General features: G+C 37.6%; 1 protein-coding gene across 1 annotated transcript; it reads left to right on the top strand.

Moving 5' to 3' along the window:
• The first annotated feature begins 784 nt into the window (after positions 1–784).
• Positions 785–9,739, top strand: LOC141077900 (uncharacterized). Its single transcript, XM_073564671.1, has 2 exons — positions 785–1,138; positions 6,376–9,739. The coding sequence occupies exon 2, from the start codon at positions 7,160–7,162 to the stop codon at positions 9,029–9,031; it is 1,872 nt and encodes a 623-aa protein (XP_073420772.1). The 5' UTR covers positions 785–1,138; positions 6,376–7,159; the 3' UTR covers positions 9,032–9,739.
• Positions 9,740–12,610: the final 2,871 nt, after the last annotated feature.

Raw genomic sequence — 12,610 nt, 5'->3', positions numbered from 1 at the left:
AAATGTGAATGCGACCAAGTACAGAGATATCCTGGATGACAACCTCGGAAGAATGCTCTGGACATCAGACTTGGCCGAAGGTTCACCTTCCAAGACAATGACCCTAAGCACACAGCTAAAATAACAAAGGAGTGGCTTCAGAACAACTCTGTGCCCAGCCAGAGCCTTGCCCTAAAACAAAATGAGCATCTCTGTAGAGACCTGAAAATGGCTGTCCACCAACGTTCACCATTGTAAAATATCAGTATTTCTATAATAAAAAATATATAGATTAATTCTCTCATACAGAATAGCTAACAGGCTTTGCTTACTTTAGAGAAGTGACTGACTTATTCTGAGTGCCTTGGCTCACACAGCTGTCTCTCTTGTCAAATGTATAGGTCAAAATAGTCAAAGCTGTCAAAATGTGACTATTTAGAGATAATGAATGGTTCTAAAGATCTCAGACTTTAGGCTTAAATATCTCAGACTAAGGTAATGCATAAATAACTGTATGCATATTGTTAAAATAACTACGGTTCACTTAATATGGAAGAACTTATGAACATAGTGGCAAGCCACCATATGTGGTTGTAGTTTATAGGTCAGAATAGTATATAAAGCCGGTCTAACTCTTGTTCAGGAGATCTCATATCCCTTGAGACTCTCGAACACCCGGACAGCTGCTCAAGACTATATGTAAGAACAATGCTCGTTTTCTCTTCAAATAATTATTGCATGTCATGAACTTACTTTTCTTCATTTTTGTAATCATTTTTTGAAATGAACAATTAAAAACAAGATTTATTTTATCCTCAATTCAACATTGCCTTTACTTTTGATTCTCAACCGTGCAAGAAGATATATATATATATATTTTTCTACATTTTGGCGAGCCGTAGCCAGCCTGATCTTTTGTGCTAATTTTGGTTGGCATTCCTTCCTCGATTGTGCAAGGGGGGAGCACGAACTCTGCTAAAAACCACCTGTTGTACAAGCTTCCTCAGGAATTCCACTATTTCACGGCACAAAGATCACACTGAACCTGAAGACGACGGGTGAGGATCGTAAAGAGCTGCATGCGTCTCATCCAGACGGAGATCTGAGGATTGCATAAGGACACAGAGGACCATCCATTGACGGGAAAGACTCTCAATAGGTGAGAAAAAATATAATGGATTTTATACATGATTATGCTAAGAAAAGTAACATAGATTTCAAGTTTGTTCATAATCATACGGATGCCCAATTATGGTCTAGTTTGTATAATCAATGTGAGGCAGAAAATGTTAAAATTGACAAAAGGTTTTTCTCAGTAAGAAAATTACAAAGGAAACTTCAGAATGTTATGCAGCTAGTCCATGTGTATAATAGCTTAGTCTTTGAGAAAACTGAACCTAACACCTATAAAACATGCATTGTCACACAAGACATTAATCACACTGACACACCAGGTGACACACAAGAGTCTGACGGGGATTACTTTGATTGTCCAAATTGTTTGATTTTGTCAGAACATATAGAACAATTGGAAGATCAAATAGATACCAGGACAGAGTTATTGTCTAAATTACGACAAGATATAAAGAGGGTTTCTGCTAACACAAGATCAACAGGTAAACAGGAGGACAGTGCTGCTGCCTCATCATTTGTACCAAATATGCAAGATCCAGATGCTTCAGTAGAGGAATTAGAGGCAGTAGAATTACAACGGAAAAAATTACATGACAGAGCAGCACGCATTAATCTGAAAATACACGATCAGCTAATGAAAATTGTAAAAGACATTCCAAATTACAATGATAAGATGGATGCCTTTTATAATGCGGACACTTTTGAATCAAACACAGATAAATACAATCTGAATGATGAGCAAAAGAATAAAATATTCAAAGTTTGGTTACCTTCACATATGGGAAAAAGATTACAGACCACACCCAGATTAAATGATGAGAATGAAATGGCACATAGTACAAAAGAAGACAGACTTAGACAATTAGTATTGTTTACAACTGGAGAAGACATGCCTACAGTTGATATTTTAGGGAGTTTACAAACAAATATTTCTGAAGACCCATTCTCTTTTTTGGTAAAGTTTGAACAGGCCTATAGGATGGTAATGGATCTCGGGCCTCACGAAGAGCCAGCATCCATGATCAAATTTTTTGTAAAGAAGTTCAAGTACTTAGATCCTGCCTCAGTGCAATTGGCTAACACTCAGCCATCATTGCAAGAAGCAACAGTTTTTATTGACAGAATAAGGAGATCCATGAAACAAAATCAGGTCAAGGCTAAAATAGCGGTAGTTCATGAGAAGGAAGACAGTCAGCTGAAACCTAGAGCCACAGTAATCTCCAAGAGCAGGGATTACATTGAGCATAGAGGTAAAAATACTACACAAAGGAACAATATCCATTGTTATTTTTGTGGTATACCTGGACACTTGAAGTGGCAGTGCAGGAAATTTTTGAGAGCAGAATCAGAGATGGGTACACAAGGAACAGGTAAGCTTGGAAGGGAAAACGGACTCATGCCAAAATCATACACCACACCTTCCGCACCTGCATTACAATTATCTGCACCTGCTCATACTGCCAACAGACAAACACAGTCACCATATGCACCATTAATCAGACAGATCAGAGAAATGACAGTGAAGGAAACAGAGTCAAGGGATAGAATTCCAAGGTCTTTTAAAAAGGACACTGGTCTTCTCCCATCTCCTTCATCTTTCTGACAATCACAGACTATTCCTGTACCACATCCATTGGAATTTGTGACTCGAGTTACATTGGATGACTGTGGAAGACCATTTATCAAAGTAAGTTTAGCAGGCCAGAATGTTGTATTTCTCATTGACACAGGAGCTCAGTTAAGTGTTACAAACCTTGATTTGAAGCTAAACCCAGATTCACCAGTTTGTACAATTGTCGGTTTCAGTGGAAAAGGTGGAACTAAAGCGACCTTAGTTCCCAATGTGATTTTGGAAATACCTAGTTCTTTCAAAACAGAAATTGACATCTGGTATTGTCGTGATTCTGAAAATATACTTGGCACAGATTTTATGCAGAAATTCGGATGGGTAGTTGACCTAGGAAATCAAGTGATCTGGAAAGATTCCAATGGTTGTAAACCGGTAGTCATTGATCCTAATGATTATAGCCATGTTGGAAGTATTTGCTTGAATGATGTGGTGTCATCTGACCATTTGTGGCCTGACACTAATGATGACAAGGTATTGACAGAAATTGTACAGCTTTTTCCTTCTCTTTGGGCTCAGTTCAGGAATCAGGTTGGAACAATGAAAGACGTTATCGTGAATGTGGAGGGGCGTGATCCCCCGCCACAGCGTCAGTATAAATTGCCTCCAGAATCAATTGACTCTATGTCAAAGATCATACAGGAATTGTTAGATCAAGGTGTTATCCGAAAGGCTAATTCTGTAAGTAACAATCCTTTGTGGTGTGTTTTGAAATCTGATGGTTCTTATCGAATGATATTGGATTTACGGATGTTCAATAAGCATACACCCAATGTCGCACCAATTGTGGCAGATACTCATGACATGATGGCAAGGTTAAATGCAAAGGCCAAATACTTTTCTGTACTGGACATTAGCAATGGTTTTTTCAGTATACCTCTTGAAAAGAGTTGTCAGTATAAGTTTGCATTTACGTTCTTGGACGAGCAATATCTGTTTTGCAGGTTACCTCAAGGAGCACATTTGTCACCTAGTGTTTTTCATCAGGCATTGGCAAAGGTATTATCCAGATTTTCGAGGCCTGATTGCATTCTGCAATATGTGGATGATATTTTATTGTCTACAGAGGATAAAGAGACACATGTTTCTCTTCTGACAGAATTGTTTGAGTTGCTGCATGATGCAGGGTTGAAATTGAACACCAAAAAGGTCAAATTGATGCAGACTGAGGTCAGATTTTTAGGGGTGCTGTTGAGTCCAGGAAAAAGGCAGCCACTGCAGGAAAGAATTGAGGCAATTGCTTCCCTACCAATTCCGACATCACACAAGGCATTGAGACATTTTTTAGGTCTTATGAATTATTCAAGGGATTTCATTGAGAATTTTGCAGATAAGGCCAGATCTTTATATGATCTTTTGAAAGGTGAAAACAGTGATTACTTTGGTCCTTGGGGTGATGAACAGCAAACCTCATTTGAACAATTGAAAATGAATTTACAAAATGCACCTGCTTTGTCCACAGTAGATCCTTCGGCTCCATTTGCTTTGCAAGTGCATACATCGGGAACATCTGTTTCTGCTGTATTGCTGCAATTACAGGGAGAAGAGTGGAGAATTTTGGGCTATTTTTCAAAACTTCTCTCACCTGTTGAAAAAGGTTTTGAGACCTGTGCAAGACACTTGGTAGGTGTGTACTTTGCAGTCAAAGCAACCGAACATATTGTCGGGTTCAACAAAATCATTTTGCAAACTCCTCACTCTACACTAAAACTTCTCTTTGAGAATAATATCCCAGGTGTGTCACATCAGAGATTTGCTCATTGGTTATTGTCATTGTCTCCCAAACAAATTGAGGTAGATTACAAGGCCAAATATGTTCTTCCTCAGCTGATGCAATATGAAGGACAAACTCATGATTGTTTACAGTCTTTTCAGGATCCAAGTCCATCACTTTGCAGACGGAAAGCAGAGGTAACAGACGAACCAATTTTTGTAGATGGTTCCAGATTCTATTCAGATGGGCACTATTATTCAGGATATGCCATTTTTTATCCCAACAGAGGACAGGTTGTGAAGCACAAATTACCGAGTCATTTTTCAGCTCAAAGAGCAGAGCTAGAAGCAGTAAAAATGGTACTACAGCTGAATGAAGCAGATGATCAGTGTCCCATTACAATCTACAGTGATAGCTCTTATGTTGTAAGATCACTGACAGATTACTTGTCAGTTTGGGAAAAAAGAGGCTATGTAGATTCATCTAATAAGACTCTTGTTCACAGTGACACACTGAAGACAATTTTCAGGATAGCATCAAAAAACCCTAATGGTTTTGCTATTGTCAAGGTTCCGGCCCATAAAAAATCTGATGATGAATTATCTGTTGGAAATGCAACCGCAGATATGCTAGCCAAAGAGGCAGCCCTGACAGGAGAAGAGGTGTTTGAACCTGAACCTCTCGAGGTTTCAGCAGTTCAAAGAACAGACACGCATATCCCTTCTTTTGCGGAAGAACAAGAAAAAGACTCATCTCTTGTTGCTTCCCGGGTTGATCCAAAACCTCCCTTTGTTTGTGAAAACGGGGTTTTGTGTCATGACTTAAACGGGGAGTTGCGTCCTGTTGTCCCAAGACATCTACAGGTTGAGTTCACAAAATACAATCATGAAAGTTTGGGTCATTTGGGCCAACAAAAATTGTTAGGCATTCTCAGAGAGAAATTTTACTGGGAAAAGATGGAAGAGACAGTGCAAAGTGTTGTTCAATCATGTCTCATTTGTGCCCAAATTAATCCAAGACCAAAAGGACAGAAACCGCCACTACTCCGAATCGCACCTGCAGAGGGTCCATGGTCTACGTTACAAATCGACTACATTGGACCGTTACCATCAGGTAAAAATGGTCTCAGGTATGCTTTGGTTGTAGTAGATGTTTTTTCTAAGTGGGTTGAAATTTTACCTGTCAGGAAAGATGATGCTTTGTCTACAGCTAGAGCATTAGTTAATCATGTCTTTTGTACTTGGGGGATCCCAAGAATGATCACCTCTGATCGAGGAAGTCACTTTACAGGAAAAATCATGCAAGCCGTTTGTGCTATTCTAGGGGTACGACAACAGTTTCATGTACCCTACCATCCACAGTCTGCTGGTATTGTGGAAAGGATGAATAGAACAATAAAATCCAGAATTGCCAAGATGTTATTGGACAAAGGCAATACTTGGGTTGATGCAGTACCTTTTGTACTGTTGAGTGTAAGAGGAACAACCTCTGCCACAACTCAGTTTACTCCTTTTGAACTGATGACAGGAAGACAAATGCCATTGATTTTTCCTCATGAACCATTTTTGTCTACACCACAAAAAGATGCTGTTGTAAGGTCCAAATGGTTGCAATTGTTACAGGAAAATTTGAAAACGATTCTTCCACATGCTGCATCAAGAATGCAGAGAATGGAGCCACCATATGTATCCAAATTCAAGAAAGGGGCTCTAGTGATGATTAAAACTTTCAGGAAGAATGGACCATGGGAAAGTAATTGGGAAGGTCCCTTTGAAATTATCGAAACCATGGGACAAGTGATGATACTTGTGCAACGAGCATCTAAGGTGGTTAAAAATACCCGCAGACAACAAAAATTGTGGGTACATGTTGATCAATGCAAACTGTATATTGCAAAATAATGATACTGCATTTCTTTTAGGAAGAAATGGATTCCAATAAGAACTGGAATACGAAACTCCACGTCCTTGATGGAAGGGATTCAACACCAATCCTTCAGGAGAAAAAGACATTTCCCAGGAAAAGCTACTATCTGATGGGAATCACATTTCTGCTGTTTTGTACTGTTTCAACTGTGATCTACGCTGAAGATATTTCACACCATGGAACAAATACTAGTGAAGTGAAGGAACTTTTCAAAGGAACTTTACATCCAAGGAAACCAAGAGGAACGAATCTACAAAGCTTAATAGATGAGGACATACCGGACGATTCAGTAGATATTACTGGAAACATTTGCATGGGTTTTGGTGCAAAATGCTGTATTGAGCTACACTTTATACATGACACTGACATAATATTACATGCAGCCACAGGACCTAAGACGAAGTTCACACAGTTACAAGGAGATTATATACACAATAATAAGACAGGCACATGGGAATGTAGTCCTACAGATGTGTTATTCTGGAATATAGAGATAAGAGGTGAAGAGAAAGCTGTGTGGTCAGGCGACATTACAAATGATATGATCGCAAAAGGGAAAGTTGAAACATCCAAAACAGATGCTTGGTTAAGGACACAACTTTTTGGGAAAGTTTTAGATCCTTCATTTCTTTCTATTACAGAAGGAGACGAGGATTGGGTAAAAACATGGAATTTTCAGAGAACCAGTACAAGTACAGGTATCTGTAGTTTTTACAGTTTCAAATACTATAGCTCCAGAAGTAAGGGTTACACCACAAGCAGTATATAGTCAAGAAAATATGTCTCCTTTATTACTAAAATGCAGCACGAGGTTAGAGCTACCTTCAGAATCTTTGTTAATATGGACCAAAGATAAATCATTTTTGGGAAGTTTTTCAAATGGTCCAACAAATGTTATACACAGAGGTCAATCCGGTAACGTGAGATGGTTAAATAAGGATTTTATTTTTTCTGTAGATAATCCATCTCCTAAGGATTCTGGACCTTACCAATGTTGCATTTTAACGAAATATAACTACAAACAATGTAGAGATGTAAAGGTAAATATATGGTCAGCAGTAGATAATGTATGCACACAGACAAGATTTCAACCATCTACTCCTTTTCAGATCAATCAGTTCCAAACTAAACCTCTGTTACGAGATGGAGTGTTTCTGACCATGGTATGGACCTTTAACATGTCTAACTGGAAAATCTCTTCTAGATATCCCCAGTGTCAACCACATCTCACTAACATGGAGATGGGAATAGAACAATGGTTTGGGAAAAGAACTTCAACACAGGTTAGAAGTAAGAGGGGAGTGTTAGAAGGTATTTTGGGGGGATTAGGAACAGTAGGAAGTTTAATTAACACTATGGACATTCATACACTTAAATCAGATCTGGAAAATATTGGGTATATTGGAGGAAAAGGGGTAAAGATTCAGAAAAGTTTGAATCAAGTCCTTGAAAAGATGGTTTTGAACACTGCTACTGTATTGGGATCTTCTGTATCACATCTTCAGGATGCTACTTTAGCTTTAATGGAAAGTGAACAGGAATCTCAAGTGGCCAAAACATGTCTAGAAATTCAGATTGAATATTCCACCAATCTGAAAATGATTGCACAAGCCTTACAAAGTGGAATTACCCCTTTAGGGCTAATAAGAAATTTGCCCATAGAATATAACTTTGCGTTAAACCATACAGATTTGTGGGTAAATAAGTGGTTAGGATGTGAACAGAACATTTGTGTAGGAACATCACTGATTCCAGTGTCAGGAAGAGAAGAAACCCTGGTTCCTATAGGTGTTCTGGGAATTCCTGTCAGCCCTACACAATTGTTATATTATCAATTACAGTACACAGATTTTGCATTTGATGGTACAAACATTGAACAATTAGACATTTCGTCATGCTTAAATTTTGTTTCCAAGGTAATGTGTCTACCTGGACAGGATAAAGTCATTTATCATTCATGTTTCCATAATCATACTTCTTGTCATGCCAGAGTTGAGAATGTCCACACGATACATGACTTGGTGACACCAGTAAGCGCTAACAAAACTTGTTTCCAAGTCATGTCAGGAAAAGAAGCAGTTTCTGCATTCTTCTCATCTTGTGTACATGTCGAAAATCTGACAATGGGTTTATATTGTATTGAGGGAAATGTTAAAACTCTCACAAAGAAGGAAGGAAGTATTAATATTACGTCAATAAGCTCAAGACGTCTGAAAATCCTTCCGATCCAGTTCAATTTGTCACAAGTCAATAAATTCCCTTGGGATTTGTGGACAAATGAAATAAAGAAAGACAAGGGTTTATTAAATCTGCTGACAAAACAATTAAAAGAAGCTGAAATTGTATTTAGACATGAACAAGGTAATCTAAATGATATTGAACATGAATGGACGAGTATGTCAGGCTCATCTTGGTGGAGAAATTTAGGAAAATCTGTAACTAGTTGGTCACAGTCTTCAGCGAAAATGGCAGCAGGGAATGTATTGTCTAATCCGATCGTTATTTTATTTATCATAGTTTTGCTGTGTATAATATATCAAATAATTATTATGTGTAAAATTAGGAGTATTTATAAGAATATAAAGGTAGAAATGAAAAAGGAAGATGATATTTTAAGAGAGATGTTAAAACGAAAAAATATAACTCTCTGATCTAATTTTTGTTTTTACAATAGGTTTGAAAATTCAGATGACATTCAGGGCAGATGGTGATACAAGGTTTTCAGAATAAAGAATGAATGTGATACGAATGGTGAGAGAATGAGTTAGGATTGATTATGATATGTCTCAAATCATAATCAGGGGGGACTGTAAAATATCAGTATTTCTATAATAAAAAATATACAGAGTCTAGTCCAGCTAGCAGAGGCTCTGGTTAGAGTGTGACTGAGCTATTCTGGATTCCTTGGCTCACACAGCTGTCTCTCTTGTCAAATGTATAGGTCAAAATAGTCAAAGCTGTCAAAATGTGACTATTTAGAGATAATGAATGGTTCTAAAGATCTCAGACTTTAGGCTTAAATATCTCAGACTAAGGTAATGCATAAATAACTGTATGCATATTGTTAAAATAACTACGGTTCACTTAATATGGAAGAACTTCTGAACATAGTGGCAAGCCACCATATGTGGTTGTAGTTTATAGGTCAGAATAGTATATAAAGCCGGCCTAACTCTTGTTCAGGAGATCTCATATCCCTTGAGACTCTCGAACACCCGGACAGCTGCTCAAGACTATATGTAAGAACAATGCTCGTTTTCTCTTCAAATAATTACTGCATGTCATGAACTTACTTTTCTTCATTTTTGTAATCACTTTTTGAAATGAACAATTAAAAACAAGATTTATTTTATCCTCAATTCAACATTGCCTTTACTTTTGATTCTCAACCGTGCAAGAAGATATATATATATATTTTTCTACAACCATCCAACCTGACGGAACTGGAGAGGATCTGCAAGGAAGAATGGCAGAGGATCCCCAAATCCAGGTGTGAAAAACTTGTTGCATCATTCCCAAGAAGACTCATGGCTGTTCTAGCTCAAAAGGGTGCTTCTACTCAATACTGAGCAAATGGGCTGAATACTTATGACCATTACAACAAATGGTCCTCAGATATAATTACCCATTAATTATGGGCTGCACTTCTTTATAACAATTTTTTCTACACACTTATTTTTGTATATTTCATTAAATCTTTAGAGAAGCAAAAATTAATTGAAGTGAGAAATATTTTAATTCATCTGAAAAACTTACAAAAAAGCCTCCATTTTCTTTCTGTATTTTTTTTTTTTTAAAGTCCATAAAATTGACTTTTCTATGGCAACTAAAACAATAAAGCTATCATCATTTAATTAAAATTAATTTTATGAAAAAATCAGCTTTATCTATATCAAATTCATATGCAAAGAAATGTGTTTCAAAAGGTGCTATAGTGACCTCCACAAAAGATAATCCATAGCTGTTGCTATTATATAATTCACCAACAGATGGTGCTATTGTCATAGATTTTGTGACAATAGCACCATCTGGTGGTGAATTAGATAATAGCAACAGCTATGGATTATCTTTTGTGGAGGTCACTATAGCACCTTTTGAAACACATTTTTTTGCATATGAATTTGATATTCACTACCATTCAAAAGTTTAGGATCACTCAGACAAATTTGTGTTTTCCATGAAAACTCATACTTTTATTAATCAAATGAATTGCCAAATGAATTTAAAATCTAGTCCAGACATTGACAAGGTTCGAAAAAAAGATTTCTATTTGAAATAATAATTTTCTCCTTCAAACTTTGCTTTCGTCAAAGAATGCTCCCTTTGCAGCAATTACAGCATTGCAGATCTTTGGCATTCTAGCAGTTAATTTGCTGAGGTAATCTGGAGAAATTTAATTCCATGCTTCCAGAAGCCCCTCCCACAAGTTGGTTTGGCTTGATGGGCACTTTTTGCGTACCGTACGGTCAAGCTGCTTCCACAACAGCTCAATGGGGTTGAGATCTGGTGGCTGCGCTGGCCTCTCCATTACAGATAGATTACCAGCTGCCTGCTTCTTCCCTAAATAGTTCTTGCATAATTTGGAGGTGTGCTTTGGGTCATTGTCCTGTTGTAAGATGAAATTGGCTCCAATCAAGCGCTGTCCACAGGGTATGGCATGGCATTGCAAAATGGAGTGATAGCCTTCCTTATTCAAAATCCCTTTTACCTTGTACAAATCTCCCACGTTACCAGCAACAAAGCGACCACAGACCATCACATTACCTCCACCATGCTTGACAGATGGCGTCAGGCACTCTTCCAGCATCTTTTCAGTTGTTCTGCGTCTCACAAATGTTCTGTGTGATCCAAACACCTCATACTTGGATTCGTCTGTCCATAACACTTTTTTGCAATCTTCCTCCTCCAATGTCTGTGTTCTTTTGACCATAATAATCTTTTCCTTTAATTAGCCAGTCTCAGATATGGCTTTTTCTTTGCCACTCTGCCCTGAAGGCCAGCATCCCGGAGTCGCCTCTTCACTGTAGACGCTGACACTGGCGTTTTGCGTATACTATTTAATGAAGCTGCCAGTTGAGGACCTGTGAGGCGTCAAATTCTCAAACTGCAGACTCTAATGTACTTGTCTTGATGCTCATTTGTGCAGCGGGGCCTCCCAATTCTCTTTCTACTCTGGTTAGAGCCTGTTTGTGCTCTCCTCTGAAGGGAGTAGTACACACCGTTGTAGGAAATCTTCAGTTTCTTGGCAGCTTCTCGCATGGAATAGTCTTCATTTCTAAGAACAAGAATAGACTGTCGAGTTTCACATGAAAATTCTTTTTTTCTGGCCATTTTGAGAGTTTAATGAACCAACAAATGTAATGCTCCAGATTCTCAACTAGCTCAAAGGAAGGTCAGGTTTATAGCTTCTCTAATCAGCCAAACTGTTTTCAGCTGTGCTAACATACTTGCACAAGGGTTTTCAAGGGTATTCTAACCATCCATTAGCCTTCTTACAGTTAGCAAACACTAAGTACCATGGAGTGAGGGTTGTTTGAAATGGGCCTCTATACACCTATGAAGATATTGCATGACAAACCAGACGTTTGCAGCTAGAATTGTCATTTACCACATTCACAATGTATAGAATGTATTTCTGAATCATTTAATGGTGGCTTCATTGGTAAAAACTGCTTTTCTTTCAAAAAATAAGGTAGTTTCTAAGTGACCCTAAACTTTTGAACGGCAGTGTAGATATCAAGCTAATTTTTTCATACAAATAATTATAATTTAATGATAGTAGCTAAATTGTTTTATTTGCCATAGAAAAGTCAATTTTGTGGACTTTAAAAAAAAAAACGCCTCCATTTTCCAGTACCATTTTGTTCTTGTGTTTTTAAAGTTTTTCGGATGAATTAATAAATTTTAGTATTTCAAAATATTTCTTGTCACTTCAATCAATTTTTGTTTCTCTAAAGATTTAATGAGGTATACAAAAATGAGTGTGTATAAATCCATATGACCATGTGATATTTGTAAATTTGCAAAAATGTCTTCATTTGTTTTTTTCCCCTCACGATGTAGTGCAGTGTACATTAATGAGAAAAAATGAAGGTTTTTATATTTACCAAATGGCTGCAATGAAACTGTCAAGAAAATGAGATTTCCTAATATCCTAGGTACCCATCCAGGGCTGCCTGTTGCCCTCACCCATTGGTTTGTGAAAGACAAGCTTGCAAGCGATCCCCCTC

The sequence above is a fragment of the Dendrobates tinctorius genome, unplaced genomic scaffold, assembly GCF_039654945.1.
Source record: "Dendrobates tinctorius isolate UK_male_01 unplaced genomic scaffold, ASM3965494v1 ptg000468l, whole genome shotgun sequence".
Classification (NCBI taxonomy): domain Eukaryota; kingdom Metazoa; phylum Chordata; class Amphibia; order Anura; family Dendrobatidae; genus Dendrobates; species Dendrobates tinctorius.
Note: the sequence above shows the minus strand (reverse complement) of the source record. Positions and strands in the feature narration are given on the sequence as shown.